General features: G+C 45.2%; 1 protein-coding gene and 1 non-coding gene across 2 annotated transcripts; one reads left to right on the forward strand and one right to left on the reverse strand.

Moving 5' to 3' along the window:
* The first annotated feature begins 3,750 nt into the window (after window positions 1-3,750).
* On the forward strand, window positions 3,751-3,823 carry TRNAA-AGC (transfer RNA alanine (anticodon AGC)). The gene has a single exon. It is a non-coding gene; the product is annotated as a tRNA-Ala (tRNA).
* A 7,769-nt stretch (window positions 3,824-11,592) lies between these two features.
* On the reverse strand, window positions 11,593-12,513 carry LOC133756385 (putative vomeronasal receptor-like protein 4). Its single transcript, XM_062187089.1, has one exon. It carries the CDS (start codon window positions 12,493-12,495, stop codon window positions 11,593-11,595), a length of 903 nt encoding a protein of 300 aa, XP_062043073.1. The 5' UTR covers window positions 12,496-12,513.
* Window positions 12,514-13,976: the final 1,463 nt, after the last annotated feature.

A 13,976-nucleotide genomic window follows, 5' to 3' on the forward strand; every position in this document is an offset into this window, starting at 1 on the left:
GGCACCCTGTGCTGTCCCAGCCCTTCCCACAGTTAACCAAAATACACTCAACAGTTCAACATGTTGGTAGCTTTCCCTTGTCCTGAAATTCCCACTAAACTGAATTCCTAGAGCTTCTTTATCAAATTACTGGTACCCATTATTACACATCCATGATAGGGAATGAAAGCGTCACCCACTCAGGAGACACTGGACCAGAACACCAGACAAACAACGGCTGCCCAGAGGAACCGGCCGTCCTCGTGGGGGCACAGCTTATTGCGATGTCTTGCACTAGGACGCAGGTGCAAAGCCCCTGATGCAGTTTTTGTCTCAGGGCAACAATGACCTAAAAATCAGCTGGGTGGTATCAGCAGTGTCTGGTAGGTTTTGTGCTGCGAGGTGACACAGAGCTGGGTCCGCCTGCAAGTGCCTGGCACAGGGCAGGCTCTGGGCTGTTATGTACATGAGATAGGAACACTGTCATGTGGAAATGCCACATGACTTACTGCTTGAACTGTGCTAACATCGACACCTCTGTCACACTGATTTCTCACGTGAGAAGCTTTTTGCCTTAGTCAGGAAATAATTTGAAGACGAATAAGGAACTGAGCCAAGGAAAAGGTTTCAGGCTTCCAAAGCCACACGAGAGTGATACTTTGAAACTTGTTTTATGAGACAAGCATCACCCTGACACCAAAACCAAGAAAAGATATCACAAGAAAAAAACTAACAAATAAACATATACACAAAAATAAAAATAACCCAACTACAGCACCAAGAGGGTTACACACTGTGAGTAGGTAGGATTTATCTCAGAGATACATGTTTGACTCAACATATCCAAGTCAGAGTGATTTGTTACAAGAACAGAAATGAAAGTTAGAAACCACGTGCCCATAGGTGCAGAAAAAGAATTTGATCAAGTATAACATCTATTCACCATTTAAAAAAAAAAAACTTGCAACAAAATAGGTATAGAAGAAAATTCACTACCCAATAAAGGCCATTCATGAGAATCCCATGGTTAATACCATACCGGGAAATGGTGAAAGATTTTATCTGATTTAGTATGAGACAACAATTCCCATCCTCTCCACTTCTTTTCAAAAAGTAGTAGAAGTGCTGTGAACAATGAGATGAGAAAAACAAATAAAGGCATGCAAATTAGAAAAAAGCAAGTAAGACTGTGCAGATTACATGGTATTATTATATGTAGAAAATCCCAAAGAATTAATCCAAAAACTATGAGAACTAATAAATGGATTTAGAAAAACCTTTGAGGTTACAAAATCAACATGCAAAAAATAGTTTTGTTTCTTTACACCAAAAAAGTATCTGAAAATAAGTCCAGAAAATTGTTACATTAACAAGCACTAAAAATATTAGAATACTTAGGATTAACGAAGATGACAGTCGCGCATATTGAAAAACATAAATCACTGATGAAAGAAATTGAAGAAGACACAAATAAATGGAAAGATATTCTGTGTTCATGGATTGGAAGAATGAATGTTGTTGAAGTGTCCAACCACTGAAGCTGAGATACAGATTCACTTCAAAATACATTACTTAGCTATAGACATCAAAACAGCATGGTATTGGCATGAAAACAGACGTGTGGACAAATGGAACCAACTAGAGAGCCCAAGGGTAGGCATTTGTTGCAGTGGTTAAAACACTGTTTGCGACACCTGCATCCCATATCAAAGTGTTCAGTTCCCGAGTACCTGAGTCGGAGTCCTAGCTCCACTCTGAAATCAGCTTCTGCTCATGTACACTTTGGGGGTGGGGGTGGGGGTTGTAGGTTATGCCTGAAAAAAACAGTCTCCACTTGGGCCAAAGCCTTAAAGAGCAAACAGTGTCAAGACGGTAAAACCGGCCAGGATACATCCCACTTTATTCAGCATAGGGAGAACTAGGAAATGCTAACTTGTGTGAGAATCAACAACCCATCACATGGAAGATGAGAAGACACAGGTGTTAGGATACCAGACAGAAACCATCACGCAGATGTGATGCTGCTCCAACATGAAAAGACACACTCTCCTGACACGGAAAGAACGCCTGGAAGTCTCAGCAAAGGAACAGAAAGCAAGAAGAGAACAAAGACAAAGCTGTGATACTGGTTTATAGCGTAAACAGATCGAATTGTTAGCGCTGACAGTGAACCCGGAGCAGGCAAAGTTCTGTCCTGGGCCTGTAGGGGGCGCAGTGTCCTCACCACATTCCCGACCCCGCTCACAGCCGGCTCCAGCCGCCTGGCCCTTCTGCGTGGCCTTAGCGCCCAGGCCTGCTTTTCTCCGGACGGACGCACCGCCAGAATTCTTTAGGGCGCTTTGACCGTCACACTGGCTCCCTAGCTCGGGCGGGCGGTTTCCCAGCTGGACTGAGAACACCTCCCACGGTACCGGAGGGTCTGCTTTTCCACTTTACACCATTTTTGTCGTTTGCTGAAACTGCTGTCGGACTAATGACATTCACGACTTCTGAGATTCTTGGAAAACGAAACAGGGCTTCCATTTGCGACATTACGAACGTCCTCCAGGTTTACCGACCACCAAACGCCTACACTCTGATCTGCAGGGCCGGGGGTGGGCCGGGGACAGCCAGGCGCAGCGACCGGCGGCGCCTCCCCGGGGCCGCAGTCCTCCCTGGCCCCTTGCGCCTGTGCACCTGCACCCTCCGCCGCCGGAACGGGTGGAACGCGTGCCCCTGGGCTCCTGCCCGTCGGCCCAGCCCCTTCCCTTCCGAGGTGCTCCCACGCTGACGGTCTGCTGCGCCTGAAAGCCCAGGGTCCAGCCGGTCAGCTGCTGCTGGGCGAAGGCACAATCCTTGAGTTTCTTCTTGTGGACAGGGCCGACCCCGAGGCCTGTCACGGGCGATTCGGCCCGGCCGTGGGCCTTGGGCTCCTGCAGGAGACACATCCTGCTGGGAGCGGGGATCGTGCCAACCGTCCGCGCCTAGGGGCTGATCGTCTTCCGGGGCAAGCAGGAGCCTGAGGCGGCCTGGGCCAGGCCAGGAGCCCGGCCGGGGGCTGCCTTCAGAGCCCTCAGCCCTGCGGGGCCTTGCTCCGGGCCAGGGACCTGCCCGTGCCCGTGCCCGTGCCCGTCCTCCTCAGGACCCTCGGGGTCCACCGGGCCCTCCTGAGCCTCCTCACTCTCGCCGCTGCTGCCACAACTCACCACAACCGACCTGCTAAAGAAAAAGAAAAAACGTGGAAACATCCCGAGAAAAGTGAGCACAATTTTAATTTCCCATCAGAAAATGTGGAGGTCAGAGGAAAGCTGAGAGAAAAGGCCTGTCAAGCCAGAAGCCTACATGCACCAAAAATATCCAACTTGTAGTGCTCAATTGAGAACAGATTTTTAAAATATCCAGTTCATACAATTGACTAGAAATCCCTACCGTGTGGTGTAGCAGTCATCACGCTCGCCTACCACGCGAGAGGTCCCCGGTTCGAAGCCGGGCGGGAACAGCGTGGGCACTGACCGCCGCGCTCCCGTCAGCGCCAGGACCTAGCTGACCTCTGTTAGCGCCGGCTCCCCGTTAGAAAGTCTGATCCTTGAGGTCCGGCCGCCCCACTCTTTTCCCTTCCTTTTCGAGGTGAGTCGTCCTCGCTCCCGCCCTGGCGGTGTTGGAGTGGACGCCCCCTCGGTCCGGTCCAGGTTGTCCGCGAACGCCCTTGTTTTTCCCCGAGCTCTAGGCGAAGTCGTGCAGACGCGGATGATCCGCCGCCCAATGAAATAAACAGGAAGACTGCTGGCCGCTGGGGAATTAGCTCAGGTGGTAGAGCGCTCGCTTAGCATGCGAGAGGTGGTGGGATCGATGCCCACATTCTCCACACTCTGTGCTCAGACCTGGAGTCTGAGGAAGTTGAGACCACACCCATTTGCTTTTCTGGTTGGCGGCCTGCTGGCGGAACACAGCACTTGCAGGGCGTCATCAGAAATGAGTAGGGCACAGTGAATGGTGCTTCTGCTCCCTGGTTCCCCCTGTAGTTTGCATCACAGTCCCGCAGAGGTGGGTGACAGTCACAGCGCAAGCTTTCTGTTGGTGGAATTGGGGGAATGAGCTCAAGTGGTGGAGTACTCGGTTAGCACGCAAGTGGTGGTAGGCTGGGTGCCCAATTCTTCAACTTTTATGATTGTACCTGGATTTGAAGAGATTGAGAACATATCCATTCGAAAGCACCGCTGGATAGCAACCCATGTAGGGGGAAAAAGACGTGGCAAGCGACAGACTTCCAATGGTGCATGTTTTGTACTTTCCCCAGTTGCTTCAGAGGAACCGTGGTCACAGAACAGCCGGGCACACTCAGTGGTTCTTTTGTGCCCTGTTCCTGTAGCACGTCCTGTTAGGAGGAAGTCAGATATGAGCTTATGAGTGTGTGACATAAAGGCCTAAAGAGTTGACATCTAGGTCCAGCATATGCATCTCAAAGTCACCCCAATAACGTCTCAGGGGCAGCCCAGTGTTTGCATCCCGCCCTGCCCCTCTACCCGCTAACCTGCCTGGTGGGGGTCCCGCCCCTTCTGCCTGACAACCTTCCAGATGCAGCCCAGTATCTGCACTTCAAATACCCTGCTCTGGATCCTGATCCTCCAGGGGGTCTTGCTCACCCTTCCTCTAACCCAGGGCAGCCCCAGCCAGGCTTCCTCTGGTCTGATAACTTCAGGGGGAAAACTCAGATAGGAGTTTTTCTATTACATCCAAGAAGTCCTTTGTTCCAAGAGGAGCAGAGGTGGGGAGGCAAGATCCATCCCCTAACCCCCACCCCACCCCACCCCTGCCCTCACCAGATGGCGCGCTCAGTCTTCTGCCTCTATGCTGAGTCGCCTGCCTGGCCTGTTTTAATTCCATTTCCCACAAGCTTTCGGAAGTACTCTCGGACATACCGCTTGTTTATTTAATTGAAAAAGCCAGCAGAGGAAGGCCCGCTGTGCGGCATCACGTCTCACTGTCGTCCATAGCACCACCCACAAGAACGCCCCCATTCTCCCACTCTGCGAGAAAACGCGCGCGCTCCGAGAGCGCCCTTATGACGTTACACGCTTCCGAAAAGACCCACTTTCACCTACGGAGGAGGCGCGCAGAACCGCGGAGACGCAGACACTTCCCCTCTCCTGAATCTCTACCCTTCTCTCTGCTGTCACTGGGAAACCCCACTTCAGTCCCAGTGCCTTACCTCATCCGTGTCATCTCTTGTTTCCCTCCGCAGGGTGGGTGCAGAGGTCTGCCATGCCCTGCCTTGGCCAAGAGAAAATACAACTTCTCACCTGTTTACAGTGCTCCTCTCCAAGGCCTTCTGAGATTTCACAATGGGAAAGGAGCCTGATGGGACCTCACTGCCTTGCACACGTGTTCCTGTCTGACCTGAACTCCCCTCATTTTCCACTCACCGCTGTTGTTGATGTAACTAGGGCTACATCCCCAGGAGAAGCCTTGCCCTGGATGTACATGGAGGAAAGAGGAGATGGTGGAGAGCGGGGAGTAGCAGAAGGGACTGAGCCTTGACTTCACAGTGCCACAATGGGGCTGGAGAGAACAGGCAACCAGGCCAGACTGTTAGGAAGATTGTAGTCTTGATCCAGCAAGTTGACTTGTTCCTCATGCTTGCACACCTTGGCCCTTTCTTTATCTCTCTGTGACTTTGATTAAATGCATCATACACTTCTGTCTAGGGATTTTTCTTAGATCTTATTTCATAATTCTCAACCATCTGGCATTGTTGATGGTAATTTAGGTAATTTCCTCAGGTCTAACTCTGTGTTTCCTGATTCTCTGTTCTGTTGTCTCTAATCTGTCCTCTAATTATCTGTTTAGGCATGGACTCAATTTAACCCCAATATTTCTCTTTGGAAGATTCCAAATCTGTTACCATAGAATGGCAGGGTCCTTGTCTTTGCACAAGAAAGAATTCAGGCCTGAGACAGTAAGTGGAAAGCAAAATAGCAAGGTTTATTGGGGTGGGGACATCCATAAGAATGGATGGGCACCTCTCCAGTTGCTCCGACTGGACCAAAGCAGAGTTACATGGTTGAGTGGAGAGAGTACACCTGGGCAGGCCAGGCGGGTGGCTCAGCAGAGAGGCAGAAGGCTGAGCGCACTGTCCAGTTGAGGCTGGGGGTTTTGAAGGGGTTGTGCCTTATCTTCCTGCTTCTTCTCCTCCTGGAACAAAGGACTTTTGGGATGTAAATGCAAAAAATTCCTTTCTGAGTCCCGTCCTCCCCACCCCCCACTCCCCCGAGGTTATCAGACAGGGGGAAGCCTGGCTGGGGCTGCCCTGCCTTAGAGGAGCCTTAGAGGAAGGATGGTTATCCAGCAGAAGGGGCAGGGCCTTTGAAGCTCAGATACTGGGCTGCACCTGGAAGGTTATTGGGATGGCTTTGAGATGCATATGCGGGACATAGATGTCTCCTTAGGTCTTTGTCACACACACATAAGCCCATATCTGACTTCCTACCTAACAATCCACCAGTGTTAATTTTACCATTTCCCCAGGGATTCACTACCCCTTCCTGTGACAGGACCACATGTGTTTTGCCAGTCACCATGTGCGTGGCACTGACCTCTTTGTCAGAGGAATGCAATTCTATTCCTCTTTGACAGCAGCATTGACAGCATGAGTCATAGCATTTGCTCTACTCAATGTAATACAAGCAGACACGACAAGAATTACTGGTAAGTAGATGTATCAAAGCCATCTCAGGTTTTTAGTCTCTCTATAAATATGAGAAGCAAAGTGTTCTAAGATCTTTCTTCAACATGTACCCCAGAGTGGAGAAATCTGGAGAAAAAGCTCAGCCAAGCTGTGGCTGATGCAGGATAAGTGAAGAATAAGTTTTTGTTCTAAGCTTCTAGGTTCTTTTTTTTTTTTTTTAATATTTATTTATTTATTTCAAAGTCAGAGTTTTACACAGAGAGAAGGAGAGGCAGAGAGAGAGAGGTCTTCATCTGCTGGTTCACTCCCCAATTGGCCGCAATGGCCAAGCTGTGCCAATTAAAGCCAGGAGCCAGGAGCCAGGAGCTTCTTCTGGGTCTCCCACGTGGGTGCAGGGGCCCAAAGACTTGGGCCATCTTCCACTGCTTTCCCAGGCCATAGCAGAGAGCTGGATCAGAAGTGGAGCCGCTGGGACTCGAACCAGCACCCATATGGGATTCTGGCACTGCAGGCGGTGGTTTTACCTGCTATGCCACAGTGCTGGCTCCAACTAGGATTATGTTTATTGACAATCAGATAAATTATCAAAAGTTAAATACTAAGTGTTCCCTAACCATATCTTTAAACTTCATGTATTTGAGCAAATTTAACATAGATATTTTCTATTTTACTTCCAATATAAAAACATGTGAATGCTCATAGATTTGTTTCTGCTGAAATTTCTTTACTCTTGGTACTTTATTTCCTAGAATATATTGGATATTTTTAACATGAGCTTCCTATTTTTCATTGCACTATATCTTTGGACATTCTCTAATGAGCACTTAGGTTGACTCATGCTTCAAAAAAGATTTCATTTGCTTAAGATATTGTAGAGCATGCAATAAAATGAAAATAAAGCAAAATTGCAGAAAAGAAATGAAGAATCCTATTAAGCCCAGGGTGATAGTTTGCTAGGACTGCACTAACCAAGTACCCCAGGCAAGGCTTAAACAAGACGTGGTCTCAGAGCTTTGGAGGCTGCAACAGATGTAGGCTCACAGCTCTGGGATTGAGATGTTGTCAGAATTTAACTCTTTTGTGGCCTCTCTCTTTGCCTTATAGAGGCTTGCCTTCTCATTTCATCTTCACATGGTCTTCCACGTATGTGTGCTTGGGTCCCAGTATTCTCTTTTTGTAAGGACATTCATTCTGTTGGAGTAGGGTCTCCCCTAATGTCCTTAACTAATCTTACTTAGCTCTTCAAAGACTCCATCTCTAAATGAGGTTGTGGACATTAGGACTTCACCATACAAATATTGGGAGACCACAGTTGGTTCACAACAGCCAGTTTAGGCATACAACAATTTAGGAAAGTTTTTTTTCTACTTCAACTAGCAAACAAGTCAGAAAAAGAAAGCTTCCCTCATGTGCCTTTCTACACAAAGGGTTATTTTTCTCATTCATACTCATTTTATAATTATATTCCTTTGAGCTTTCAGATTTGTATGGGAGTCCCTTATGACATTCCCCACTTTTTAGTGTTCCCTGCGTTATTCTTTATTCAACTGCATACCATGTAGTCGCAGAAACTCCAGGATCATAGTTTCTGGTAGACCAGTGCAACACTTGCATTTTTCACTCGCTTCCTTCTTCAAGATTTTCTGATTTTAACTCCTTTGTGGCTCTTAAAGATTATTCCTTTTATATAAAGCAGAATGTTAAAAGATATTTAAATTATTATGCATCATAAGTTGCTTCAATGCTAGAATATTTGTTTCACAAAATTGCAAAGAATATCAGTTCTAACCTTAGAAGAGATTTTCCTTCATTAGAATCAAAGATTTTAGTTACTTCAGTCTTGAGGGTAATAAAACGTCTATCACCCATCTCACTACAAGGACTGAAGGATTGTTATTTTTTTCCATAGGCTCCTGAAATAAGCAGCTAACACAGGTTCCCTCCCAACCTGGAGAATAAGTGGGGAATTCCCTACTGACTCACAGTTGCTCACTTGGGCCTCTCAGCACTCCTGAGCCCCAGGTTTGTAGCTGTGACCACTGCTGTCTTCCTGTCAGTGCCTATTGTTTTCACACAGAGCCTGGGCTGTCTCCTCTGTTGGAGGCATCTGCTCTGTCTTTCAAGAACTTCATGAAGCCTTTTGCCCAATGTATCCTTACACCATTGTCTTCATCTTTCTCTGTTGATTGTTGTTTAATTTCACTGAAATAACAGTAATGTAGATTATCGGGTCAGATGAATGTTTTTAGTCTTTCTTCTTCAACTTTCAGGCACCTAATTTTATATAATAAAAGCAATGCTATAGCAAATTTAGCAATAAAGAAACTTAAGACACCTTTTTGTGGAATGAATAGGGCACAGGTATAAATTATCTTGGAATTTTCCACCTGAACGAATGTGAAGAGTTACAAACAAGGTGAAAGTTTGACTTATTTTCTTTCCCCTCATCATTTTTTGATCCATGAAGATGAAATGGCCTATGTTTCTGTCTTTTTTGTGGTTGTTTCCTGCCACAAGTTCAAGGTGTGCTTGTGACCAAGGCTTATCTGTCTTTGCTGGAATCTATGCAGGCTGAAGGTAGTGTCATGAGAAGCAACATCACATCTGCATAGAACAAATTATCCTCTACTCAAGGAAATCACTGTCCATGAGATCAAAAGTTACCCTCTTATCCACCATAGGTGGGAATGTAAATTTGCACAGACACTATGGAAGGCAAAATGGAGATTCCTTTAAAAACTAGAGTAGAACTGACAAGTGATCCAGCAATGCTCTTACTGGGTATATAGCCAAAAGAATCAAATTAGTGCATCAAAGAGATACCTAGTCCACTATGATTATTACAGTACTGATCACAACAGTCAAAATATGGAATCAACCATGGTGTCCATCATCAGATGGATGGGTAAAGAGAATGTTGAGTATTCTGCCATAAAAAGAATGAAATCCTATCGTTGGCATCAAAATGGATGGACTTGGAAGACATCATGCTAAATAAGCCAGAGACAGACGTGTTTTATCTCCTATTTGGAACCCAAAAACTCAATTGGAACACAGAATAGAAACTACTAGAGGCTGGAAGGATTATGGGGCACAGAGAGTATTGGTAAAGATAACAAGTCAGAGTTGCGTTGAAGCAGAAAACTTCTAGTGTTACACAGTCTGGTGAGGTGACTACAGTTCACAATAACATAAGTATTTTACAAGTAGATTGAAGAAAAAAGCTACAAGGCTCCAATCAGAAAGCAATGTGAGAGAAGCGGAGATCTTAATTACCTAGACTTGATCAGTACATATTGTAGGTATGCACTGAAATATTGCAATGTAGCTAATAAATATGAATTATTGTGTCTTATTTTTAATCAAAGGCTTTTTATAAAAAAAGTAATGGATTGTGTATTTTATTACTGTTATAGGACATTGACTAAATAACACTGGGCGAGTATTCTGTGAGCTCGGAGTTGTTGGCCTGAATGGTGCTCTCCATTTGACACCAGCGTCCAGAGAGCACTGCACCAGCTTCTGCAGCTCTGCTCTTTGTGCTCCAGTTTTCACACAAGATGTCTCACTGTGCCCATCACAATGTGCTCCCAACCCTGGAATTGCAAGTCTCTGTTACCCCTTCACTTGTCGTTCCTCATCTCACACATTTCCCTCTCTGTCTTGTACTTTCTTACTTTCTGTCTACACAGAGTTCCAGCCAGGTCATCACTTTCAGCCACTTTTTCTGATCCTTCATGCCTAATAATCTGAGTCACTTGTTAATGAATAAAGAATTGATCCGTTGTCATTATGGATGAATCACTCTGCCAACCACTTAAATTTATTAAAGATATAACTCAGATAAAGGGAAAGTTCTGGAGATGGCTCATGTATTCCAGGATCACAGGTTTCAGCTGTGACCACTGCTTTCTTCCTTCCTATCAGCGCCTCCTGTTCTCACACAGGAGCCTGTGCTGTCTCCTCTCTTCCACTCTGCTGAAGAGGGCAGACTTCAATTCTTTTCTTCTCTCCTTCTCCCTCCTTCCAAACTGACTAATCTCATGGGGAACAGGGTCATGAGTCTGGTACTTCTCAGTGCAGATAGCCACAGCCTGACCAGGTTATCTTATGGAAAGGAGCATGTGCCGGTAGGAAACAACATTCCTCAATCAACCTTACGTTTAGAGGTGGCCACATGGTATAATTTTACCAATACATTCAATATTTGCTGGGGATTTTTAAAAGTTTTTGTTTCCCTAAAGTGCATATATGTAAATAGATGTAGTCTCTTTCTCTGTTCCATTCCTTTTTCCCCTGTGAGCAGAATGCTGACTAAAGCACAGCACCAACTGCACAAACTGAAAAGCTATGTGATTGGGAAGCAGAATTGTAGGCAGAGGAGAATCTCTCTTTGTAGGAAGTGAACCTGGAACAAGTGAACCAGCTTAGATTGCCTCGTACCAAAGTGTACATGTTTAGGCCTCGATGAATTTAATGATTTGTACTGGCAGGGAAAAGCAATTCCTTTTTTTTTTTATTAAGTTAGATAAAAATATATAATTAAAAAAATTTCACATTTCTTGTTACTTTATGTGTTTACTGGGAAAGGTAAAATCAGATCCAAACCTTTTTACCACTGCATGCTAAAAGGAAATTTCTGGAGATCATAATACCAAAAACAGAATCTTGGTAGCCTTCTTTACAATTCTATATTCCTATCCTAAGAATTTTATATTTCATATGCAAAAGACCCAAGACCAACAGTGGTGAAATGGTTGTCCAGTTTACCTGTATTTAGCAGTGAAGTTAAACTTCAAAGGACAAAATATATGAAATCATTTTTTTTTGTTCTATATTATAGTGACTAAATTAACTTAAATAGAGTTTGCCCATTCCATTGAAAAGCAATACCTATGATATATCTTTGTACCTGGAGGAATCAGTACAGAAGCAGTTCCCTGCATGCCTCAGTGATCACGCCAGCATTTAGCTTTGTGAACATCCCTGCTGATCAGAACAAACGGGCTGAGACAGGCGTAACCTAGTTCTATAAATATTTTAATATTGAATATTGTGGAATCATCTGTCAAGATGGAACCCAGGCAGAAGGAGAAAATGAAGTCTGTCCAATAGAAGAAGAGGAAACAGATCATGAAAATGAGAGTGCTCTGAGTAGCTCTGACCTCAGGGCTGGGATGTTTTGCAGTCCTGGAGCTCTGGAGGTAGAGGACATGCTTGTGATGTTTGTACAGACGGAGAGCCATGTGCCCACTGCTCCAGCCCATGACACTCTGAAAGGTGAGGTCCCGAAGGGCCATGAGGGAGAGGAAAAGCCACCTGACTATTCGCCCAGCTGGCAGCATGTAGCAATACCCAAAATGCATTCTAACTCCAGACCCGTTCACGCTGTTGACTGCTGTGATGTAGTGGAGCAGGTTAGAGCTTATCAGAAGACTAAGGACCCAGAAGAGGAGGAGGTAGGGAAGAAGCTGCCAGGCACTGTGTGGTTTGAGCTTTCTACAGCAGGTGTTCCTGGGACTGATGGTGACGGCCTGGACTATGCTGAGGAGGCAAGTGGTGCAGATGGAGAGGCTCCGAGCCACCCTGTTCAGGTAAACCACAGCTTTACAAACAAAGTCACCTAGGAAGTGACTTAAATAAAGGATGGTGGCTATGTCTCTGACCCCTGTGGTGCAAATAATGAGGATGTTTGAAACAGCCAAGTGGATGAGGATAAGGTCTGTGGGTTTTTTCTCAGACCCCATGACTAATGTACATACATATCTCACAAGTACAAGGAAGTTCCCCACAATTCCAGGTCCAATGAGGGAGAGGAAGATTATTCTCTGGATGACATCACTCCAACTCATCTTCTGACTTCATGAAGAGAACAAGGGAAACCTTTTGGGGAACACAAAGAAATCTAAGTGATAATTTCAGGTTTGTGGATTCTCTGTGCTTAATGAAAAGAACCCTGTCTAAAATAAGTACCTGTCCACAGTTATTCTTTCTTAGCAGGCCTCTCATCTCTTAATTGGTCTCTTCTTTTTGTCTTGCTTCTGTTGACACAGAGATGGTGATCAATACGATTTAAACACGAATTCTGTGTTGCTGCATCTTCCTGCCTTTCTATAGGATCCTTCTATGCATCCTTCATGTCCGAATTTATGTGAGGACACTTTCCCCAGAAAATGCTGAGTAAGTGACAACGCCCCGTTGTCAATTCTGAGCCACCATCCAGAGGACCTTTCTTGTCACTGCTCTCACTCATCAACCTACGGAGTTGGCTGTGCTGGTGCCCCACTCACACCCTTTTTACCAGCCCTCAAATGAGTATTGGGAATCGGCCAGGCACAGAAAGACAAACATCGCATGTTCTCACTTCTGTGTGGAAGTTAAAATTTCATCTCAAACAAGCTGTCAATAGAAAAGTAGTCACCACTGGCTTGGGAGGATGTAGAGAGGTTCAGGGCATGGAAAGAGGAAAGCTAATGGGTAGAAGGGTGCAGCTGAATAGGAGGAGTAACTTCGAATGTTCTATAGCACAGTAGGACATGCATGATTAACAATAATTGTGTGTTTCAGAATAGCCATTAGAGAGGATTTTGAATGTTCCCAACACAAAGAAATGATAAATTGTGAGACATTTGGATATGGCAGTTACCATGCTGTGATCATTACAAACTGTATGAGGGCACAAAAATGGCATGCTGTACTCTATCCATCTGTATAATTACTATGTGGCAATTAAAAAATTTTAAAAATATTTAAGAATCATATATATATGTATATATATGTATATATATGTATATAGTGTGAGTGGTAGCTTCTCAAAAGAATTGCACTTGAGCAAAGGGTGTAGCTTCTCACCTCCAAGTTCATTGCTCAATAACTAACACAGAAGGATCCAGAGAACATTCCTCTGTAAGACAGCTGAAAAGCAACCTGGCCTCCCTCAGACCCAAGCTTGTCATTTATAAACAGGATGGTGCTTTATACCAACCAGGTCCACTGTGAGGACTGAAGGAGCACATGGATGCAGTGCTTACATCAGTGCCCAGGACGAGCAAAGACTGATTTTCTAAATGCAGTTGTCAGCATCAATGTGTATACTCACATCAGTTGTTACATTTTAAATTTTCTGTAATTAGGTACTGCATTATATTGTGGTCATAAATTCAGAAAATCATAAACTTCTAATAAAGAAGCCAAGAAGGTCCCATCCTGAAAACACTGGAGGACAGCAGAAGAGGAATAACATAATCCCAGTGCCAGGAGGGAGAGTGCACAAAGGCAGGGAGCCTGGGGGTAAGAGCTCCCCACTGCATTCCTACATGTGACCTTGGAAATA

The sequence above is a fragment of the Lepus europaeus genome, chromosome 3, assembly GCF_033115175.1.
Source record: "Lepus europaeus isolate LE1 chromosome 3, mLepTim1.pri, whole genome shotgun sequence".
Classification (NCBI taxonomy): domain Eukaryota; kingdom Metazoa; phylum Chordata; class Mammalia; order Lagomorpha; family Leporidae; genus Lepus; species Lepus europaeus.